The 24,944-nt window shown below is 46.4% G+C and overlaps 1 protein-coding gene across 2 annotated transcripts in view; it reads left to right on the forward strand.

Annotated features, from left to right (window-relative positions):
* Positions 1–24,944, forward strand: part of LOC140405558 (bone morphogenetic protein receptor type-2-like) — a 106,795-nt gene that overhangs the window by 25,343 nt on the left and 56,508 nt on the right. For both annotated transcript variants that reach the window (XM_072494119.1, XM_072494118.1), the window contains exons 2-3: positions 6,804–6,959; positions 8,149–8,304. In XM_072494119.1, coding sequence (XP_072350220.1) covers positions 6,884–6,959; positions 8,149–8,304 — 232 coding nt within the window. In that variant the 5' untranslated portion in view covers positions 6,804–6,883. The remainder of the gene's footprint in view (positions 1–6,803; positions 6,960–8,148; positions 8,305–24,944) is intronic.

Consider the following 24,944-nt stretch of genomic DNA (forward strand, 5'->3'; position numbering starts at 1 on the left):
ATTTCCTCCAATAGAGGGGTGGGTGCCCTGATTGCTGGGCGTGTCCTAGGTGGCCGTTGGCCTGCTTTGTTCTGGTCTCCTCTGGCGCCGGGGTGTCTGTCTTGGTATTGTTTACTTAAATGTTACCTTTTTGTTCCCGGAGATGGCTCATTAGTATGGAAATAGTTTGCAGTATTGGTCTTGTCTGGGAGCTACGGCTCCAATCAACAGACAAACCTTGCACCTGTTTGCTTTCTCAGTACTGTCCATTTTCCCTGCAATCTTTGCAGAGTGTCCATTTTGTAATCGGGAAGTGGCCATCCCAGATGTCTACAGTACACAATGATGATGGGAAGAAATAGGGTGGACAGAATAAAACTATGTACCTTGGTGGAGAATTCTAGAACCAGGGGACATAGATTCAAGATAAGTGGCAGAAGGTGTATAGGGGACATGAGGAAAAACCTATTCACGCAGAGGGTAGTGGGTGTCTGAAATTCACTGGCCAATTGGTGGTGGAGGCAGAGACTCTGTTAAAAGGTACCTGGACCTGCACCTTAAGTGCTGTAAGATACAGGGCTATGGACCGGGTGCAGGATGGTAGGATTAGATTACCTGGGTGACATTGGGCTGGCATGGGCAAGATGGGCTAAATAGCCTCCTTCCGTGCTGTAACTTTACTATAATTTTATGATTGACAATATATCTTCCAAATAGAATCGGGGGCCTGAGTCAGGTACTGGGAAAATACCACAAAGTCTTTCAGCCTGGATTGGGGAAAATTCAGGGTGTCGTGGCCAAAATCCATGTCAACGCAGCTGCACAGCTGAGATGTTTCAGGGCCGCCCAGTCTCTTATGCATTACTGGCAAAAAGTGGAGACCGAGCTGAGCCGGCTTGCAGAATTAGGGATCTTCTGGCCCGTGCACTTTGCAGATTGGGCAGCGCCGGCGGTTTCAGTATTGAAGCCGGACAAGGTTGTCCAGTTATGCAGGGATTACAAACTGACGGTGCATATGGCTTTGTGTTTGGACCGCTACCCGCATTGAAGACAGCTGGACCTACATTTACTAAACTTGATATGAGTCATGCATATTTGCAACTCAAATTGGACTCGGCCTCCCGCCATTACGTCACGATTAACATGCACCATAGCCTGTACGGGTACACCAGGTTGTCCATGATCTTATTGAATGATGGAACAGGCTCAAGGGGCCAGATGGCCTACTCCTGCTCCTAGTTCTTATGTTCCTTCAGCGTGCAATCAGCCTGTGCCATATTCCAGTGGGTAATGGAGAACATTCTGCGTGGGTTACCACGTGTAGCGGTATATTTGGTGACATGCTGGTCACCAGAGCAACCGAGCAGGAATATCTGGACAACCTGCCGGAAATTTTCTGCCATTTTTCGGAGTCTGACGTCCACCCACGAAGGGCCAAGTTTTCATGCCAAAGAAGTAGGTTGTGATTCTCAGTCGCCGGTGCGCCCCCGCCAGCAGCAGGGTTCTCCGTCCCGGCAGCCGGCCATTAGAGTTTCCCATTGTGGGCAACCCCACGCTCTGGGTGTAGTGCGCTGCTGGCAAAGAGGAATATCCTGCCGATGGAGAATACAGCCCCTGGTGTATTTGGCCTATTGGGTGGGCCGTGAGGGTTTACACCCATTGCTGAGAAGGTGTGCGCCATTCAGCAGGCCTCTGTCCCTACACGGAGCAATGGTTGTTTTTAGGGTTAGTGAACTATTATGACAAATTTATCCCGAATCATGTGAAGATGCTGGCCCCCCTGCATCGTGTGAAGATGCTGGCCCCCCTGCATCGTGTGAAGATGCTGGCCCCCCTGCATCATGTGAAGATGCTGGCCCCCCTGCATCGTGTGAAGATGCTGGCCCCCCTGCATCGTGTGAAGATGCTGGCCCCCCTGCATCATGTGAAGATGCTGGCCCCCCTGCATCGTGTGAAGATGCTGGCCCCCCTGCATCGTGTGAAGATGCTGGCCCCCCTGCATCGTGTGAAGATGCTGGCCCCCCTGCATCGTGTGAAGATGCTGGCCCCCCTGCATCGTGTGAAGATGCTGGCCCCCCTGCATCATGTGAAGATGCTGGCCCCCCTGCATCGTGTGAAGATGCTGGCCCCCCTGCATCGTGTGAAGATGCTGGCCCCCCTGCATCGTGTGAAGATGCTGGCCCCCCTGCATCGTGTGAAGATGCTGGCCCCCCTGCATCGTGTGAAGATGCTGGCCCCCCTGCATCATGTGAAGATGCTGGCCCCCCTGCATCGTGTGAAGATGCTGGCCCCCCTGCATCGTGTGAAGATGCTGGCCCCCCTGCATCGTGTGAAGATGCTGGCCCCCCTGCATCATGTGAAGATGCTGGCCCCCCTGCATCGTGTGAAGATGCTGGCCCCCCTGCATCGTGTGAAGATGCTGGCCCCCCTGCATCATGTGACGATGCTGGCCCCCCTGCATCGTGTGAAGATGCTGGCCCCCCTGCATCGTGTGAAGATGCTGGCCCCCCTGCATCGTGTGAAGATGCTGGCCCCCCTGCATCGTGCTTTGAAGAACGATCAAGAGTGGGCATGGCGCAGGCCGCAGGAAACGGCTTTCAGACGAGTGAAGTAACAGCTTTCATCTTCCAGGCTGCTATGATTCCGCCAACCCCCTCATCGGCACGTGTGACATGTCGCCGTACGGCATTGGGGCCGTTCTCTCTCACAGGATGGTAGACAGCAGGGATCGGCAGATTGCTTTCACCTCCCGGGTGCTGGCTGTGGCTGAACACAAATATGCATGGAGAGAGAAGGAGGGCCTGGTGATGGTTTCCGCAGTCAAGAAATTCCATCAATGCTTGTAGGGCCACCATTTTACCCTCTACACCGACCACAAACCATTGCTCGGGTTATTCAAGGAGGACAGGGCCATCCCGCCTGTCGCTTTCGCGAGAATCCAGCGGTGGGCCCTTTTATCGGCCCCCTTCGAACATAGGTCGGGCACTCAAATTGCGCACGCAGATGTGTTGAACCGGCTGCCCTTGCTGAGTAGCCCCCCATCTCCTCTCAAGGCGGGTGAAATTGTCGCCATCCTGAACTTCATGGACTCATTGTCGGCTATTGCATCGAGGATCCGTGAGCGGACCAAATGGACCCGGTTCTTTCCATAGCTTGACATCTCATGATATATGGTTGACAGCATTGACAGCTCCCAGATGAATTACAGACTTACTCATCCATTAGACTAAGACCATAAAACATAGGAGCAGAATTAGGCCACTCGGCCCATCGAGTCTGCTCCGCCATTCAATCATGGCTAATATTTTTCTCATCCCCATTCTCCTGCTTTCTCCCCATAACCCCTGATCCCCTTATTAATCAAGATAACTTCCAAGATGTCTGAATTTAGTGTCGGGAATGGTGTCCTGCTTTGAGGTACACATGTCATCGCCCCAGAGAAGGGCCACAGTTTGATAATGCAAGACCTCCATAACGGGCACCCGGGGGTATCACAAATGATAATGTTAGCCCTGGTGGCCGGGCCTGGAATCTGACAACGATTGACTCAACAATGTCAGGAGCACCAGAAGCTCACCTTGGCTGCGCTCCTCCACCCTTGGGAATGGCCAGGATGGCCATGGGCACGGTCGCATGCCGATTTTGTTGGGCTGTTTCAGAGGTTAATGCTCCTCCTCCTAATTTATGCCCATTCTAAATGGCTGCAGGTCCACAAGATGGGGGCGACTACCTCCAGGGCTATGATATAAAAGCTGCGTTTGTCTTTTTGTTCAAATGGCATACCGAGGTGTTAGTCACGGACAATGGCACAAAGAGTTCTCGGGGTTTCTGAAGGCGCATGGGGTATAACACATTTGGACTGCCCGTACCACCCAGCTTCGAATGGGCTTGCAGAGAGGGTGGTCCAGACATTCAAACACAGATTACAAAAACGGGGATCAATGGATATTAGGCTGGCCTGGTTCATGTTTTGTTACAGGACCACCCTGCACGCCGTGACTGCGGTAGCCCCGGCTGAAATGCCGACTGGACGAAGACTTAGGACCGGCTTCAGCATGGTCTTCCCTGATATTGGCGGGAAGGTACACCACAACCAAGATCTACAAGGGCGATGCCCCATTTGACATAGACCGCCCATGCTCTTTGTACCAGGTGACGCAGTGAATGTCTAAAATTTTGCAGACAACGCCCAGTGGATCACCTGGACCATAATCCGCCAGACAGGGCCGGTTTCCTACCAAATATAAGTTCAGGATCGAGAAGTGCGTAAGCAAGTGGATCACGTAAGCAAGTAGCTCCAGGCGACCAATTTTTCATAAAATTTCTCGTGGATGAAAGGTTCTTGTCTGGCCAAACCTGACTCCTGAACGGGCCAGATCAGGGGTCAACATGCCAACACAAGAGAGGTGGTCAACACAGATTCAGAGATGGAGACCCAACCGTCGGTGGTCTCCGATGCAAAGTCCGATTTGGCGTTCCAGTCGGAAGCGGCCTTCGCCTTCCTGGTACACCCCGCCTGATCCTGTGCCACGGGTGTACGATGCACAGCCAGAGACAAAGCAAATCTAGCACCCTCCATCACCACAGTCATTGGAGGATTCTTCGGGCTTCTGGAGGAAGGATGACATAACCCCACTGGACTTAAGAAATGGCAATGATTAAACTCCCCGGGAGCCTCACTGAATACGAACCCCCCTGTTAAAGGTGACGTGGAACTCTAAACCATGTATAGATAAACTTCTGTATAAGGTCGGCCAGTTTGGGTACCGACAGAGAGGAGAGACCCGGCTGGGATCCTTCATGCCGTGTAAATAATAGTTATTGGAATAAAACTTAATTTTTTTCGACAGCTCTGTGAGAACTCCCTTCGTGGTCTACTAAAGTAAGACTGAGATTCATATAATGCAGCTCCCTGAATCAGCAGGTACAGTACGGGGTTATATACAGAGTAAAGCTCCCTCTACACTGTCCTCATCAAACATTCCCAAGACAGGTACAGCACGGGGTTATATACAGAGGAAATCTCCCTCTACAATGTCCTCATCAAACATTCCCAGGATAGGTACAGCACGGGGTTAGATACAGAGTAAAGCTCCCTCTACACTGTCCCCATCAAACACTCCCAGGACAGGCACAGCATGGGGTTAGATACAGAGTAAAGTTCCTGCTACACTGTCCCCATCAAACACTCCCAGGACAGGCACAGCATGGGGTTAGATACAGAGTAAAGCTCCTGCTACACTGTCCCCATCAAACACTCCCAGGACAGGTACAGCACAGGGTTAGATACAGAGTAAAGCTCCCTCTACACTGTCCCCATCAAACACTCCCAGGACAGGTACAGCACGGGGTTAGATACAGAGTAAAGCTCCTGCTACACTGTCCCCATCAAACACTCCCAGGACAGGTACAGCCCGGGGTTAGATGCAGAGTAAAGCTCCCTCTACAATGTCCCCATCAAACACTCCCAGGACAGGTACAGCACGGGGTTAGATACAGAGTAAAGCTCCCTCTACACTGTCCCCATCAAACACTCCCAGGACAGGTACAGCACGGGGTCAGATACAGAGTAAAGTTCCCTCTACACTGTCCCCATCAAACACTCCAAGGACAGGTACAGCACGGGGTTAGATACAGAGTAAAGCTCCTTCTACACTGTCCCCATCAAACACTCCCAGGACAGGGACAGCACGGGGTTAGATGCAGAGTAAAGCTCCCTCTACACTGTCCCCATCAAACACTCCAAGGACAGGTACAGCACGGGGTTAGATACAGAGTAAAGCTCCTGCTACACTGTCCCCATCAAACACTCCCAGGACAGGTACAGCCCGGGGTTAGATGCAGAGTAAAGCTCCCTCTACAATGTCCCCATCAAACACTCCCAGGACAGGTACAGCACGGGGTTAGATACAGAGTAAAGCTCCCTCTACACTGTCCCCATCAAACACTCCCAGGACAGGTACAGCACGGGGTCAGATACAATGTAAAGTGCCCTCTACACTGTCCCCATCAAACACTCCAAGGACAGGTACAGCACGGGGTTAGATACAGAGTAAAGCTCCTTCTACACTGTCCCCATCAAACACTCCCAGGACAGGGACAACACGGGGTTAGATGCAGAGTAAAGCTCCCTCTACACTGTCCCCATCAAACACTCCAAGGACAGGTACAGCACGGGGTTAGATACAGAGTAAAGCTCCTGCTACACTGTCCCCATCAAACACTCCCAGGACAGGGACAGCACGGGGTTAGATGCAGAGTAAAGCTCCCTCTACAATGTCCCCATCAAACACTCCCAGGACAGGTACAGCACGGGGTTAGATACAGAGTAAAGCTCCTGCTACACTGTCCCCATCAAACACTCCAAGGACAGGTACAGCACGGGGTTGGATACAGAGTAAAGCTCCTTCTACACTGTCCCCATCAAACACTCCCAGGACAGGGACAGCATGGGGTTAGATACAGAGTAAAGCTCCCTCTACACTGTCCCCATCAAACACTCCCAGGACAGGTACAGCACGGGGTTAGATACAGAGTAAAGCTCCTGCTACACTGTCCCCATCAAACACTCCAAGGACAGGTACAGCACGGGGTTGGATACAGAGTAAAGCTCCTTCTACACTGTCCCCATCAAACACTCCCAGGACAGGTACAGCACGGGGTTAGATACAGAGTAAAGCGCTCTCTACACTGTCCCCATCAAACACTCCCAGGACAGGTACAGCACGGGGTTAGATAGAGTAATGCTCCCTCTCCACTGTCCCTGTTCATTATGGACTTGTCCTTCAGTCTAAGGAGTGACCATTTACCTCATTGTATTCCAGATGGAAATGTGGAAGGAAGAATCTGTCAATATTTCCAAAAGTTTGAAAATCAAAGTCATGACCCCAGGAATGAGACTGTGATGTGTAAAAACAACGACTATTGCTACGGGATTTGGGTACAAACAAGTGATGGAGCCTTTCATCCTGATAAACAAGGTGATTAATTATTTTCACATGCAACATGCCTCATTGCAGCAGGCACCATGTTGCAAAGAACATTCAGCACACAATACTGACAAAGCTTGTTGATAAATCATATTTGTGGGTTTGGTGTTTAAACATATATGAGTGGGAGGGAGGTTTTTTCATATATTATGTTCCCAGAGCTAGGAGAGGAGAGAGAACTGAAGGAGCGAGAGATGGAGAGACAGATGGATGGCGAACAGAGAGAGAGAGAAGGATATGGGTAGAGAATAGAGAGATGAATAAAGAACATAGAGTGAAAGAAAGGTGAACAGAGAAAGTAGCATTTTACTGCACAAAAAGAGGCCCTTTGGCCTAACATGTCCGTGCTGACAATCAAGCAGCCATCTATTCTACTCCCAGTTTCCAGCACTTGGTCCATAGCCTTGTCTGCTATAGTGTTTCAAGTGCTCACCTAAATGCTTCTTAAATGTTGTGAGGGTTCCTGCCTCTACCACCCTTTCAGGCAGCGAGTCCCAGATTCCCACCACAAAACACTTTTCCTCAAATCCCCTCTAAATCTATGCCCTTCTACTGAGGGGAAAAGTTTCTTCTTATCTACCCTATCTATGTCCCTCAAAATTTCATACACCTCGATCAGGTATCCCCTCAGCCTTCACTGCTCTAAGGAGAACAACTCCAACCTAACCAGCCTTTCTTCATAGCTAAAACACTCCAGTCCAGGCAACATTTTGGTGAATCTCCTCTGCACCCTCTCCAGTGAAATCACGTCCTTCCTATAGTGTGGCGATCAGAACAGCGCACAGTGCTCCAGCTGTACTGTGTAATGAGCATTTTGTATAACTCCATCATAACCTCTCTGTTCTTATATTCTATGCTCGGCTAATAAAGGCATAGAGATGGGTGGAAAACAAAGAGATGGAAGAGAACAGGAAGAGAAAGAGACAGAGATAGATGGGGTTGTCATGGGGAGAGAGGAGCATAGAAAGAGGAACAGCAGAATCATTATCAGTTTCCGCAGTCGGAATAAATGGGAGCAATGGTTGTAACTCCAACCAGATTCAACCACACCAATTTCCATGCATGTGGAGCTAGGAATTTCAGTCAAGGTGTGAAACTTCCTGCGACCTTGCTCCACCAAGTGGAAAACCAAATTCTGTTTCTTTTACTGAGTCTTTTCATCTTTTTCCTTCCAAAACAGGGTGCTGGCCGTCCAGTAATGTGCTCTCCTGCAATTCGACATGTGCTGATAACACCAGCAAATCCCACTCTTTCTACTCCTGCTGCTGTAACACTGACATGTGCAATTCTCACCCTCCCAGGGTCGCCCCCAAGGTGCACCAGGCCCCGATACACGGTAAGTCTTCTGTTTCACTCCCACCTGCGCTTTTACCCACATCATGGTTCAAGGACACCCAACTGTACATGGGCTTTCTGACTCACTGCTTGCGCTAAAGTTTTACTGAAATCTAGAAGCAGTCTAAGGAAATTGCCATCAAAAGTAAAAGATTTTGTTCATATCTATCTTGACAATATGGAATTGAAGACTCCATATTCACAGGGCGGGATTCTCCATTGGCCGACTCCGAAATCGGGAAAGGTGATTGGGAAGAGAATAGGTTCCAACACCAAAATCTCCATCACCTCGGCAGCGGCATTACTGCGTTCTGAAATGCATGTACAGTAAACACCATTTGCATATTATTAGGAGACCCGACCTGATATTCTCCGGGGCCTCCCCGATTTCCTGCCTGCGATGGGCCGAGTTCCCGATGGCACGGTTCATTTGTACTTTTAAAAATAGTGAAACCGGCGTCTTGGCTGCTGAGGGAGAGAGAAGGGGTACCGAAAGTGTCCAACATAGTTTGCAGACAGTTGTACCGCTGGCCGGGGGAGCTTCTGCCAGGGCCGGAGGGTGACAAGTGGGGTGGCTAAGTGGTGGGCTGTGGGGTGAGAGTGGAGGGGCACAGAACACCATTCCGCAGCCGAAAGGCAGCCATGCAGCTGCGCACATCGCTAACAGCCTGCTGTGATCTTAGTGCCATGGGTCATATAGGTTTCCCCTGCAGGGCAGCCTCCTAGGTGCCCTCTGGCCCCAGCCGACCCATCAGCTGCATGGGCGCGCTCCAGCACAACCAGTGCCACCTTGTTGTCTGGGATGGTGTGTGTGGGGAGTGTAATGTGTATGTACGGCTGCAGCTTGTCAGCCTCCCGAGTGTCAATCACGGACCTGGCGAATCCTGCACCGTTTCCCATTGGAATCGATTGTGTTCCACGCTGTGCACCGCCAGCCCCTCCTCGGTCGCTGAATTGACAGTTTTGCTGTCGTGAAAATCCACGAGTTGCGCGTTGGCTTCAACACTTAGTCTCAGAAACTGAGAATCCTGTCCACAGTCTATAACTATAGACGGCAAATCCAGATGGACAATAATCACTATAGACTACACATATGGACAATAAATAACTTTAGACAAATATATTTGGACAATATATTTTTTTCTTTATTCTTTCATGGAATGTGGGTGTCACCGGCAAGGTCAGCATTTATTGCCCATCCCTAATTGCCCTCCAACTCCATTTAACAATGGTTTCATGGTCGTCATTGGACTTTTATTCCAGATTTTTTATTGAATTTAAATATATAACTGATTAAATCTTCCAGCACAAAAGAAGGGCCATCATGCCTTTGATGACTTTTGTGTAAAGATATCTAATTAATTAGGTACTCAGTCCGGTTGATAGAGATGTCCAAAACACACTTTAATACTAAATATTCACTTAAATACACATGCATAAGAACTGAATCAGAACTAAGATCAACGAACACATAAACTGGTCAGCACATAACGAAAAGCGTTAAACATAAAAGCATAAAGAAATCACACAAACAGATAGATGATTCACGAACTCAGTAAGGCAAGAATTCAAGAATGAAACCTCACTCACAAGGTCTTACTTTTAATGGAAACCATGGCCAGGATTCTCCAAAAATGGTGCTATGTCCCCACGGCTGCTGGAAAACGGCCGCGAATCATTCCAGACTTTTTTCAAAAAATTCAGAGTGATTCTCTGGTTTTAAGAGGGATAGCAGGGCCCCAGCGTGCGCCGCGCAGCTCCTGCTGCCGATATGGGCACTGCACTTCCGGCCGCGGGTCCGCGCATGTGTGCAGCAGCCGTATTCACGCTGGCCCTCGCTCAACATGGCGGAGCCACACAGCGGGCGGGCGTGGAAGAAGATAGGCCACCCCGGATCGCGCGCGCCTGTCGATCGGTCGCCTCCAATCGCAGGCCTGTCCATCGTGGCGGGCCCCCCCCGGAGTCTGACCCCCCCCAACCAGGACGGCCAGTGCGGCCGCTAGTCCGAGCTTCCGCCGGGTGGAACCAGTTTGGAACCACACCGGCGGGAACATGGACAGTCGATCTTGGAGACTTGCTGCGGGGGCCTCTTTCAACGGCCCCCAACCGGCGCCGCGTCATTTCGCGCACGCGGTCTGCGGAGAATCCCGTCCCGGCGCCCTTGGCCTGAGACCCCATTCTCTACCCCCGCGCGAGCGCGATTTCGGTGTGGAGGCTCGGACAATCCCGGCCCACATCTATGGTCTAACCCTTATTTACTCTCAGCTGAGGCTTACTGATTTATTCAATCAACTGTCTGACACTTAGAACATGATTTGTTATCCAAGCACTGGTCATTACTTAAAATTCACTAAGGTCCATCAAATTAATTAAATGTCCACGTGCATCTGCCACGTGTGCCATTCCTACAGAGATAAAGGCCTACTTTACTACACAGCGGGCCCCTGTAGGACTCCGTCATATTGCCAGGGGGCCGGCGTGGAGAAGGAACCCCCCGCGCATGCACGGAAATATGCCGGCCGTTCTGCGCATGTGTGAACTCTCGCCGGCCGTTCGGCGCTGGTTGGAGCTGCGGGGGCACTCCGGCGCCCACCTAGCCCCCTAAGAAGGGGAGAATTCCTCACTTTTGTGGACTGTTGACGCCGGAGTGGTTGGCGACGGTTTTCACGTCCGGCGTGGGGACATAGCCCCATTATTAGAGAATCCCACCCAAGGTGCTTGCATTAATTTTGCTTTTGATACATTTCAAGCATTACAATGAGCTTTTATGCAACTTTTCATGAAACAATGTTTTGAATTTATGCACACATGGCCCAAAGTTTGATAGTTTATTCATTATCTAAAACAGTGACTGTATTCTCACAGTCAAGACATTTTTAATAATTTGATTCTTTAGCTATGCATTCAATTAGCACCTAAAACCATGAATAAATTAATAAGTCAATGATCTATCAGATACCTAATTAATTCCAATCCCCTGCTACTTCCCCACATAGCCCTGCAAATATTTCCTCAAGTCTTGTGAAGTTGTACAAGACATTAGTAGGGCCACACTTGGAATACTGTGTACAGTTCTGGTCACCCTATTATATAAACCCTATTAAACTAGAAAGAGTGCAGAAAATATTTACTAGGATGCAACCTGGACATGATGGTTTGAATTATGAGAAGAGGCTGGATAGACTGGAACTTTTTTCCATGCAGTGTAAGAGGCTTAGGGGTGACCTTATAGAGGTTTATAAAATAATGAGGGGCATAGATAAAGTAGATAGTCAACATTTATTCCCAAAGGTAGGGGAGTCTAGAACTAGAGGGCGTAGGTTTAAGGTGAGAGGCGAGAGATACAAAAGGGTCCAGAGGGGCAATTTTCTTTTAGACAGAGGGTGGTGAGTGTCTGGAACGAACTGCCAGAGGCAGTAGTAGAGGTGGGTGCAATTTTGTTTTTTAAGAAGCACTTAGACAGTTGTATGGAAAAGCTGGGTATAGAGGATATGGACCAAATGCGGGTAATTGGGACTAGCTTAGTGGTAAAAACTGAGCGACAATGACAAGCTGGGCTGAAGGGACGTTTTCCATGCTGTAAACCTTTATGACTCTATGACTCTATTTCCTTTTGAAAGTCACGATTGAATCTCCTTCAGCACATTCCAGATCATGACAAGTCGTTATGTAAAAAATTGTCACCATTTGTTTTATTGTCAATCAATCTAAATGTGTCTATGGGGTCACCAATCTTCCTGCCACTTGTAACAGTTTCTCCCTCTCTATTCTATCAAAACCCGTCATGGTTTTTTTTTGAACACCTCTATTAAAACTCCTCCCTAACCTGCTCTGCTCTATGGACAACAATCCCAGTTTCTCCAATCTCTCCACATTAATTGAACTCCTTCATCCCTGGAAACCATTGAAAATCTCCCTCTGGGCTGATAAACAGCTGTTCATCTTTTATTCTATACTTTTCCAAATATCAATTAATTTTGTCTGAAATTTTTGTCTCCAAATGTTTCTCCATGTCTGATATTCAGCTGACTGGCCTATAATTTGTGAGATTATAGAAACCTAGAATCTCTACAGTGCAGAAAGAGGCCATTCAGCCCATCGAGTCTGCACCACCCCTCTGCAATCCCATAACCCCACCTAACCTTTGCACACTAAGGAACAATTTAGCATAGTCAATCAGCCAAACCTGCACACACTCTCCCTTTTTTTTAGAAACCTTTTTATTGGCATTTTCAAAATCATATGCATTGCCGTTTGTTTTAATTTATTGTGAAGTACAAAAAGGCTTCTTCTTAGGTTTCTCTCTTTACAATCTGTTGCCATCTGGCTCAGCGTACAATCCTCCCTCCTCCCCTTCCAGCTCCCCTCTCCCTGACGCCCCCTCCCCTGACGCCCTCCATTTTTTAAATAATTGTTTTAAAATACGGTTTTGTCCAAGTTATGGATACAGGTATATACCTTGCAAAACAATAACACATCGGCTCTAGGAAATATACCCGGGCGGGAGGGGCCTCTCTTCTATTCATTCCTATTTACCGATTATCTAACTGGGCCATTGCTGGTTTCCCCTTCTGTTTTCTTTGCGTCCACCCGCCGTGTTGTGGTTGCTGCCACTGTTGTTTTCCCCTGTGCTCCCCCCCCACCCCCACGTTTTATTTTCTTATCTATTCCCACTTCTGGCTCCCCATTTTTGTTCTCTCCCCTTCCCCCTCTCCCCCCCCCCCCCCACTTCCTCACTGCTGCCCCGTGTCCTCCCTCGCTTTCCTCTTTCTGTCTTGTCCTGGCTATTTCTCCCTGGCTACTGGCTACTTATTTATTTAAGTGTTGGCCACAAACAGGTCTCGGAACAGTCAGGTGAATGCCCTCTCCTTTTTTTAAACAGAGGGATACCATTTGTATTCCTCATTCCTCTGGCACTAATGCCATCTCTAAGGATGATTGGAGGATTAAAAAATATGTATTATTTCTCCATGGGATGTGGATGCCACTGACTAGGTCAGCATTTAGACTGAGGAACATTTCTGCTTTTTACTGTCAATCTTTAAGTAACCTCCAACTTATCTTTTTTCACTCTATCCAATATCACAACTGCCTCAGTTCTTCACTGCTACTTTGACAGTGTTCTCTTTAGCAGAGACTCATGCAAAATACAGACTCAGTCACTCAACAAAAGCCAATATGCCTACATGAACCACCCACACCTTCCCTTTGACTACACTAGTGGATACAGTCGGACTGCGAACAGTCAGAGTGTGTATCAGACTGCGAACAGTCAGAGTGTGTATCAGACTGGGTACAGTCAGAGTGTGTATCAGACTGCGAACAGTCAGAGTGTGTATCAGACTGCGAACAGTCAGAGTGTGTATCAGACTGCGAACAGTCAGAGTGTGTATCAGACTGTGTACAGTCAGAGTGTGTATCAGACTGTGTACAGTCAGAGTGTGTATCAGACTGGGTACAGTCAGAGTGTGTATCAGACTGCGAACAGTCAGAGTGTGTATCAGACTGCGAACAGTCAGAGTGTGTATCAGACTGCGAACAGTCAGAGTGTGTATCAGACTGTGTACAGTCAGAGTGTGTATCAGACTGTGTACAGTCAGAGTGTGTATCAGACTGGGTACAGTCAGAGTGTGTATCAGACTGCGAACAGTCAGAGTGTGTATCAGACTGCGAACAGTCAGAGTGTGTATCAGACTGTGTACAGTCAGAGTGTGTATCAGACTGGGTACAGTCAGAGTATGCATCAGATTGCGAACAGTCAGAGTGTGTATCAGACTGTGTACAGTCAGAGTGCGTATCAGACTGTGTACAGTCAGAGTGTGTATCAGACTGCGAACAGTCAGAGTGTGTATCAGACTGCGAACAGTCAGAGTGTGTATTAGACTGTGTACAGTCAGAGTGTGTACCAGACTGCGAACAGTCAGTGTGTATCAGACTGGGTACAGTCAGAGTATGCGTCAGATTGCGAATAGTCAGAGTGTGTATCAGACTGCGAACAGTCAGAGTGTGTATCAGACTGTGTACAGTCAGAGTGTGTATCAGATTGCGAACGGTCAGAGTGTGTATCAGACTGCGAACAGTCAGAGTGTGTATCAGACTGGGTACAGTCAGAGTGTGTATCAGACTGCGAACAGTCAGAGTGTGTATTAGACTGTGTACAGTCAGAGTGTGTATCAGACTGCGAACAGTCAGAGTGTGTATCAGACTGGGTACAGTCAGAGCATGTATCAGACTGCGAACAGTCAGAGCGTGTATCAGACTGCGAACAGTCAGAGTGTGTATTAGACTGTGTACAGTCAGAGTACGTATCAGACTGCAAAGTCAGAGTATGCATCAGATTGCGAACAGTCAGAGTATATATCAGATTGCGAACAGTCAGAACATGTATCAGACTGTGACCAGTCAGAGCATGTATCAGACTGCGAACAGTCAGAGTGTGTATCAGACTGTACAGTCAGAACATGTATAAACCTGACCAGTCAGAGCATGTATCAGGTATCAGACTGCGACTAGTCAGAACATGTATCAGATTGTGTACAGTCAGAACATGTATCAGACTGTGACCAGTCAGAGCATGTATCAGACTGTGACCAGACAGAGCAAGTATCAGACTGTGACCAGTCAGAACATGTATCTGACTGTGACCAGTCAGAACATGTATCTGACTGTGACCAGTCAGAACATGTATCAGACTATGACCAGTCAGAACATGTATCAGACTGTGACCAGTCAGAACATGTATCTGACTGTGACCAGTCAGAACATGTATCAGACTGTGACCAGTCAGAACATGTATCAGACTGTGACCAGTCAGAACATGTATCAGACTGTGACCAGTCAGAACATGTATCAGACTGTGACCAGTCAGAACATGTATCTGACTGTGACAAGTCAGAACATGTATCAGACTATGACCATTCAGAACATGTATCAGACTGTGACCAGTCAGAACATGTATGTGACTGTGACCAGTCAGAACATGTATCAAACTGTGACCAGTCAAAACGTGTATCAGATTGTGACCAGTCAGAACATGTATCAGACTGTGACCAGTCAGAACATGTATCAGACTGTGAACAGTCAGAACATGTATCAGACTGTAACCAGTCAGAACATGTATCAGACTGTAACCAGTCAGAACATGTATCAGACTGTAACCAGTCAGAACATGTATCAGATTGCGAAAAGTAAGAGCATGTATCAGATTGTGACCAGTCAAAACATGTATCAGACTGTGAACAGTCAGAATTTGTATCAGACTGTAACCAGTCAGAACATGAATCACACTGTAACCAGTCAGAACATCTATCAGACTGTAACCAGTCAGAACATGTATCAGACTGTAACCAGTCAGAACATGTATCAGACTGTAACCAGTCAGAACATGTATCAGATTGCGAAAAGTAAGAGCATGTTTCAGATTGTGACCAGTCAGAACATGTATCAGTCTGTGACCAGTCAAAACGTGTATCAGACTGTGAACAGTCAGAACATGTATCAGACTGTAACCAGTCAGAACATGTATCAGACTGTAACCAGTCAGAACATGTATCAGACTGTAACCAGTCAGAACATGTATCAGACTGTAACCAGTCAGAACATGTATCAGACTGTAACCAGTCAGAACATGTATCAGACTGTAACCAGTCAGAACATGTATCAGACTGTAACCAGTCAGAACATGTATCAGACTGTAACCAGTCAGAACATGTATCAGACTGTAACCAGTCAGGACATGTATCAGACTGTGACCAGTCAAAACGTGTATCAGACTGTGAACAGTCAGAACATGTATCAGACTGTAACCAGTCAGAACATGTATCAGACTGTGACCAGTCAGAACATGTTTCAGACTGTGAACAGTCAGAACATGTATCAGACTGTAACCAGTTAGAACATGTATCAGACTGTAACCAGTCAGAACATGTATCAGACTGTAACCAGTCAGAACATCTATCAGACTGTGACCAGTCAGAACATGTATCAGACTGTGACCAGTCAGAACATGTATCAGACTGTGACCAGTCAGAACATGTATCAGACTGTAACCAGTCAGAACATGTATCAGACTGTAACCAGTCAGAACATGTATCAGACTGTAACCAGTCAGAACATCTATCAGACTGTGACCAGTCAGAACATGTATCAGACTGTAACCAGTCAGAACATGTATCGACTGTAACCAGTCAGAACATGTATCAGACTGTAACCAGTCAGAACATGTATCAGATTGCGAAAAGTAAGAGCATGTATCAGTCTGTGACCAGTCAGAATTTGTATCTGACTGTGACCAGTCAGAACATGTATCAGACTGTAACCAGTCAGAACATGTATCAGATTGCGAAAAGTAAGAGCATGTATCAGATTGTGACCAGTCAAAACGTGTATCAGAATGTGAACAGTCAGAACATGTATCTGACTGTGAACAATCTGACAATGTCCAATTCACCTAACAGCACGTATTCGGGACTTGTGGGAGGAAACCGGAGTACCGGAGGAAACCCACGCAGACATGGGGAGAACGTGCAGACTCCGCACAGACAGTGACCCAAGCCGGGAATCGAACCTGGGACCCTGGAGCTGTGAAGCCACAGTGCTTACCACTGTGCTGTGGTGCTGCCCAGACTGTGAACAGTCAGAATATGTATCAGACTATGACCAGTCAGAACATGTATCAGACTGTGACCAGTCAGAACATGTATCAGACTGTGACCAGTCAGAACATGTATCAGACTGTGACCAGTCAGAACATGTATCAGACTATGACCAGTCAGAACATGTATCAGACTGTAACCAGTCAGAACATGTATCAGACTGTGAACAGTCAGAACATGTATCAGACTGTGAACAGTCAGAACATGTATCAGACTGTAACCAGTCAGAACATGTATCAGACTGTGAACAGTCAGAACATCTATCAGACTGTGAACAGTCAGAACATGTATCAGACTGTGACCAGTCAGAACATGTATGTGACTGTGAACAGTCAGAACATGTATCAGACTGTGAACAGTCAGAACATGTATCAGACTGTAACCAGTCAGAACATGTATCAGACTGTGACCAGTCAGAACATGTATCAGACGGTAACCAGTCAGAACATGTATCAGACTGTGTACAGTCAGAACATATATATTAATTATATTTATTGTCACAAGTAGGCTTACATTAACATTGCAATGAAGTTACTGTGAAAAGCCCCTAATTGCCACATTCCGGCGCCTGTTCGGGTACACCGAGGGAGAATTCAGAATGTCCAATTCACCCAACAGCACGTATTCGGGACTTGTGGGAGGAAACCGGAGCACCGGAGGAAACCCACGTAGACACGGGGAGAACGTGCAGACTCCGCACAGACAGTGACCCAAGCCGGGAATTGAACCTGGGACACTGGAGCTGTGAAGCCACAGTGCTTACCACTGTGCTGTGGTGCTGCCCAGACTGTGTACAGTCAGAGCATGTATAAGACTGTGACCAGTCAGAACATGTATCAGACTGTGACCAGTCAGAACATGTATGAGGACGAAGATAGCAATTAAAAGGTAAAAGAGAATGGCAACACTAAATGTGAAGTAAAGCAACTCTTTAAATAGCAGAACCATCATTATTTATAAGAATGAATGCTTCACATTCAGTTGTTAACAGTACAAATTGACTTTAAATTGATGTTTACTTTGAAGTGAAAGAACTTGTCTTTTTTGGGGTTTTGACAAACGTCAAATTCATAAGTAGGATAGTGATTAATGAGTTTAATTTTTGAATATTACATGTGAAAATGTTAGCGCGAAAGTAATTGTACATATGCAGCTTATGGCATCTACTATCTTCAGAAAACATTGTGGAGCTGAAGGAGCTAATTGTTTGACTTTATCTGCCTTTTGCTGCAATAGGTATTGGAATCTTTATACCACAGATGGCAAATTCCCAAATGCTCACACTTGCTTCCTCTTCCAAGTTCTGCTTTGATCAATGGTGGTATTCCAGATGTTTATGTGGGAGCAATTTCTGAGACCTTGAAACCCTTCCCTCTAATGCTCACACCTGCAAACCAGTCTGCAGCAAATACAACTTTATCTTAACCCTTTCACTTCCAGAAGGAGAAAAACCAGTAAAACGGGGAAACAGTTTTTTCCTTCTGGGCTGTCAGAATTCGTTGAGTACATTGTAAAAACAGATCATGCCTCTCAACTAGGTGTTGCAGCTCATCAGCTTTTACATTCCATGAGTCGTGCATTTTTTTTTAAAGCACATCGGAGTTTAGGTTTCGCATTGTTAAAGGCCTAATGCTTGGTTGTTGCCTGTGGAACTTCGAGAAAACTTTGTCAGTCAGACCAATAACAGCATATAATAAGTCCAAAAAGAGGGGGCAAAGTTCTATATTTAGTCTTTGGAAATGAAGCTGGGCAAATGGATGAAGTAGCCGTGAGGGACCATTTTGGAGATAGTGGCATAATATAGGTAGATTTAACATCATTATGGAAAAGAACAAAGGTTAGGTTTGAAGTGTTGTGCCACTAGGGTTATCAATTGCTCAAAAGTTTTAGTGTCCAGAGCTGCAGGATATGTAAGACTATTTATCACTTCATAAGTATGAGCCCCACAGGCAGCCAGCAATAGTACTGTCTGTCGATCATCATCTGTGATAGTGGTCGCCTGGAAAAAGTAACGCATGTTTCTGCGTACTGTGTCCAACCCTCTAAACCTGAGTCGAACACGTGCAATCTTCCGAACAAAGGCATATTTTAAAAATAAAATTCTCAAAACTTAGTCCAGCAGAGGAACGGAAGTGGTTCATTCAACGGTATCGCAGCGTAATCCAGATGTATCCTCGTTGCCAGTTTAGTAGGCCACAATGAGTCCGAACCAAGTTGGTAAAAAGAAAACTTGATTTATTGTAAAGTAATTATATTTACAATATGCATTAGATCCCGGCTGGGTCTGCCGTGTTGGTTCCATACCTGGCCGTCTTTATACACCTCTCAATCATGAATGATCTTGGCCTCCCCACCCTTTTATCGGGGGAGCTTGTATTTGGCGAGACTCACGGGGACACTGATTGCTCCAACCCCGTAGGTCTCGTGCTGTTTATAACAGAAAAGTTTAAGGATTGAAATGCAAGACTGTTCAGGTGGAGTTTATTGTTACAACCGTTTAACTTAAAATTTATACATGTAACAGGAAGAAAAAATGTAATTGCCGATACTTTGTCACAACTTTGGAATGTGAGAAGATTAGAACATTCAAAGTTGCAAAGGAAAGACTGAAAAAGACTATACTCATGTTTAAGTTTGCATGTTTAAAATGTAATGCGCGGTAGCTGTTAAGTAATGGGTTAAGAGACATTGCAATTAGTTGTCTCATTTATGTTAAGTATCCATTAATTGACACTGATATGTAAAGGGGCTTCAGGTGGCCTCTATCAGGTGATGTGTAGTTAGAGTTTTGTGAAAAGTCTGTTGGAATGAAATAAATGTGTGTTGGTGAAAAAGGAACAGAGCTTTAGACTCTTCATATCACAGCAACTAAAACGTCTAACACCCATGCCATACAACGGTAACTAAAACGTCTAACAATTGGTAGCAGAGATGGTTGCTGTGTAAATGTGAAGGGTTGAAAGATACAACTTTTCCAGATCAAACCAAGGAGTGAGTGAGAAAAGAAAAAAAGGGATATATGGCTGAACCGAGGATAAAGATGGCCGGATATGACTATCCTCCCTTATTTTCTGAAAGGGAATTGTACGACCAATGGAGAAGTGCAGTAGTTATGTGGACTAAGGTAACTGCTTTGGGAAAGAGAAAACAAGGTATGGCATTGGCTCTTTCTCTACCATATGGCAGTAAAATCCAAAACAAAGTGCTTTCTGAGCTGGAATTGGAAGAGTTAGACTCAGAAGAAGGTCTGGAGACTTTATTACATTATATGGATAAGATTTATAAGAAAGATGACTTGTTAAGTGCGAATGAAGCATGGTAGGATTTTGATAAGTTCCGGAAAATGGAGGATACCTCCATTTTAAAAATAAAGACTATATAATGGAATTTAGCAGACTATATGAAAGGCTGCAGAAACACAACCTGGAATTTCCACAGTCTGTGTTGGCCTTTAAATTACTTGACTGTGCTAGAGTGAACAACATGGATAGACTCCTGGTTTTGACAGGAGTTCAGTTTACTGATAAGGATACCTTATTCGAACAGATGACAAAAGCTTTACAAAAGTTTCTGGGGAAACATTCGATTCCGATGGCTCTGATGACCCAAATAGGTCAGCCTGCAATAAGGCAGAATATGGAAGATACACTACTAACAGGATGGCAAAATCGTATGGCTACGAACAGGGCTCAAGATTATAGAAGGAGACCGAGACAAGGAAATTATGAAGACAGAAACCCAGTTAGAACCTACAATAGGAAGATGAACCCCAGAAATGCACGGGGCATGATAAATCGATGTTTTTGATGTGACTCTCAATACCATATGCTTTCAACTGTCCAACTCGTTATGATAGAGTGTTTGAAGCGACACATGACACGGAAGAGTCAGAAGAGGAAAAAGATAGTGACCAGAAAGAAGGCATTGTCCTAATGACAAGCAGTTTTACGCCGGTAATGAGGGTGTTGGTTGCAGAATCCTTCAATCGTGCTGTATTGGACAGTGGCTGAACATCTACTGTGTGTGGAATTGACTGGTTAAAATGTTATCTGGACTCCTTGAATGCTGAAAATCGTAACAAGGTTAAGGAATTTGAAAGTTCCACAAGTTTCAGGTTTGGGGATGATAATACTCTGAAGTCGCTGAAAAGAGTGGTGATCCCTTGCAATATTGCCGGAGTGAATCATTTCATTAGCACGGATGTTGTATCAAATGAGATACCTTTGCTTCTGAGCAGACCGTCGATGAAGAAAGCACACATGAAATTGGATATGGAACAGGATAAGGCAACAGTTTTTGGAAAGATGGTGGACTTACAATTTACACAGTCGGGACACTATTGTATTCCATTACTGACAAATAATATTTCAAGCAGAGTGGTTAAGGATGTGTTAATGGCAGTTGAAAATGGGACTTTAGCTGATAAAAAGCTTGTGGTATTAAAACTGCATAGGCAATTTGCACATCCGTCTCCTCGGAGGCTGAAAAATTTATTAAAGGATGCAGGGGTAAGGGATGACGACTATACTAAACTGATAGAACAGGTTAGTGACCTCTGTGAAGTTTGTAGGAAGTACAGAAGGACACCAGCACGACCGATAGTAACCCTACCTTTGGCCAGGGATTTTAACGACATTGTGGCCATGGACCTTAAGATCGGGGATAAAGCAAATAATAAATTTATTTTGCATTTTTTAGATTTAGCAACCAGATTTAGTCAATCAATGATTGTACGAAGTAAAGAAAAGAGAGTAATTCTGGATCAAATCGTGGAAAAATGGATAGGGACAGGAATGGGTCCACCGGCAAAATTCCTTACGGACAATTGGGGAGAATTTGCTAATGATGAGTTTAGGTATCTGTGTGAAAACGTGAATATCAGAGTTATGAATAAGGCTGCAGAAAGCCCATTTAGTAATGGTGTCTGTGAAGGTCTCTTCACAGGTCTGTGGGTGTCCCTGTTGCTCAGAAGGGAAGGGAGGAGAGGAGTAGAGCATTAGTTATTGGAGACTCCATAGTTAGGGGGATAGATAGGAGATTCTGTGGGAACGAGAGAGACTCGCGGTTGGTGTGTTGCCTCCCAGGTGCCAGGGTGCGTGATGTCTCGGATCGTGTTTTCGGGTTCCTTAAGGGGGAGGGAGAACAGCCCCAAGTCGTGGTCCACATAGGTACCACCGACATAGGTAGGAAAAGGGATAGGGATGTAAGGCAGGAATTCAGGGAGCAAGGGTGGGAACTTAGATCGAGGACAAACAGAGTTATTATCTCTGGGTTGTTACCCGTGCCACGTGAGAGCGAGACGAGGAATAGGGAGAGAGAGGAGTTGAACATGTGGCTACTGGGATGGTGCAGGAGGGAGGTTTTCAGATTTTTGGATAATTGGGGCTCATTCTCGGGTAGGTGGGACCTCTACAAACGGGATGGTCTACACCTGGACCAGAGGGGTACCAATATCCTGCTGGGGAAATGTGCTAATTCTCTTCGGGAGGGTTTAAACTAGCTCAGCAGGGGCTTGAGAACCTGAATTGTAGCTCCAGTATACAGGAGGTTGAGAGTAGTGAGGTCATGAGTAAGGTCTCAAAATTACAGGAGTGTACTGGCAGGCAGGAAGGTGGTTTAAAGTGTGTCTTCTTCAATGCCAGGAGCATCCGGAATAAGGTGGGTGAACTTGCGGCATCGGTTGGTACCTGGGACTTCGATGTTGTGGCCATTTTGGAGACATGGATAGAGCATGGACAGGAATGGTTGTTGCAGGTGCCGAGGTTTAGATATTTCAGTAAGCCCAGGGAAGGTGGTAAAAGAGGGGGAGGGGTGGCATTGTTAGTCAAGGACATTATTACGGTGGCAGAAAGGATGTTTGATGAGGACTCGTCTACTGAGGTAGTATGGGCTGAGGTTAGAAACAGGAAAGGAGAGGTCACCTTGTTAGGGGTTTTTTATAGGCCTCCGAAAAGTTCCAGAGATGTAGAGGAAAGGATTGCAAAGATGATTCTGGACAGGAGCGAAAGCAACAGGGTAGTTGTTATGGGGGATTTTAACTTTCCAAATATTGACTGGAAACACTATAGTTCGAGTACTTTAGATGGGTCCGTTTTTGTCCAATGTGTGCAGGAGGGATTTCTGACACAGTATCTAGATAGGCCAACGAGAGGCGAGGCCATATTGGATTTGGTACTGGGTATGAACCAGGACAGGTGTTCGATTTGGAGGTAGGTGAGCACTTTGGTGATAGTGACCATAATTCGATTACGTTTACTTTAGTGATGGAAAGGGATAGGTATATACAGCAGGGCAAGAGTTATATCTGGGGGAAAGGCAATTATGATGCGATGAGGCAAGACTTAGGATGCATCGGATGGAGAGGAAAACTGCAGGGGATGGGCACAATGGAAATGTGGAGCTTGTTCAAGGAACAGCTACTGCGTGTCCTTGATAACTATGTAGCTGTCAGGCAGGGAGGAAGTGGTCGAGCGAGGTTTACTAAAGCAGTCGAAACACTTGTCAAGAGGAAGAAGGAGGCTTATGTAAAGATCATAGAATCATAGAATTTACAGTGCAGAAGGAGGCCATTCGGCCCATCAGTCTGCACCGGCTCTTGGAAAGAGCACCCTACCCAAAGTCAACACCTCCACCCTATCCCCACAACCCAGTAACCCCACCCAACACTAAGGGCAATTTTGGACACTAAGGGCAATTTATCATGGCCAACTCACCTAACCTGCACATCTTTGGACTGTGGGAGGAAACCGGAGCACCCGGAGGAAACCCACGCACACGCGGGGAGGACGTGCAGACTCCGCACAGACAGTGACCCAAGCCGGAATCGAACCTGGGACCCTGGAGCTGTGAAGCAATTGTGCTATCCACAAGGCTACCGTGCTGCCCTAAAGATGAGACATGAAGGTTCAGATAGGGCGCTCGAGAGTTACAAGTTAGCTAGGAAGGATTTAAAGAGAGAGCTAAGAAGAGCCAGGAGGGGACATGAGAAGTCTTTGGCAGGTAGGATTAAGGATAACCCTAAAGCTTTCTATAGATATGTCAGGAACACATGAATGACTAGGGTAAGAGTAGGGCCAGTCAATGACAGTAGTTGGAAGTTGTGCTTGGAGTCCGAGGAGATAGGAGAGGTGCTAAATGAAAATTTTTCGTCAGTATTCACACAGAAAAAAGACAATGTTGTCGAGGAGGATACTGAGATTCAGGCTACTAGACTAGAAGGGCTTGAGGTTCACAAGGAGGAGGTGTTAGCAATTCTGGAAAGTGTGAAAATAGATAAGTCCCCTGGGCCGGATGGGATTTATCCTAGGATTCTCTGGGAAGCTAGGGAGGAAATTGCTGAGCCTTTGGCTTTGATCTTTAAGTCATCTTTGTCTACAGGAATAGTGCCAGAAGACTGGAGGATAGCAAATGTTGTCCCCTTGTTCAAGAAGGGGAGTAGAGACAACCCCGGTAACTATAGACCAGTGAGCCTTACTTCTGTTGTGGGCAAAATCTTGGAAAGGTTTATAAGAAATAGGATTTATAATCCTCTGGAAAGGAATAATTTGATTAGAGATAGTCAACACGGTTTTGTGAAGAGTAGGTCGTGCCTCACAAACCTTATTGAGTTCTTTGAGAAGGTGACCAAACAGGTGGATGAGGGTAAAGCAGTTGATGTGGTGTATATGGATTTCAGTAAAGCGTTTGATAAGGTTCCCCACGGTAGGCTACTGTAGAAAATACGGAGGCATGGGATTCAGGGTGATTTAGCAGTTTGGATCAGAAATTGGCTAGCTGGAAGAAGACAAAGGGTGGTGGTTGATGGGAAATGTTCAGACTGGAGTCCAGTTACTAGTGGTGTACCACAAGGATCTGTTTTGGGGCCACTGCTGTTTGTCATTTTCATAAATAACCTGGAGGAGGGCATAGACGGATGGGTGAGTAAATTTGCAGATGACACTAAAGTCGGTGGAGTTGTGGACAGTGCGGAAGGATGTTACAAGTTACA

Source organism: Scyliorhinus torazame, unplaced genomic scaffold (assembly GCF_047496885.1).
Source record: "Scyliorhinus torazame isolate Kashiwa2021f unplaced genomic scaffold, sScyTor2.1 scaffold_58, whole genome shotgun sequence".
In the NCBI taxonomy this organism is placed as follows: Eukaryota; Metazoa; Chordata; class Chondrichthyes; order Carcharhiniformes; family Scyliorhinidae; genus Scyliorhinus; species Scyliorhinus torazame.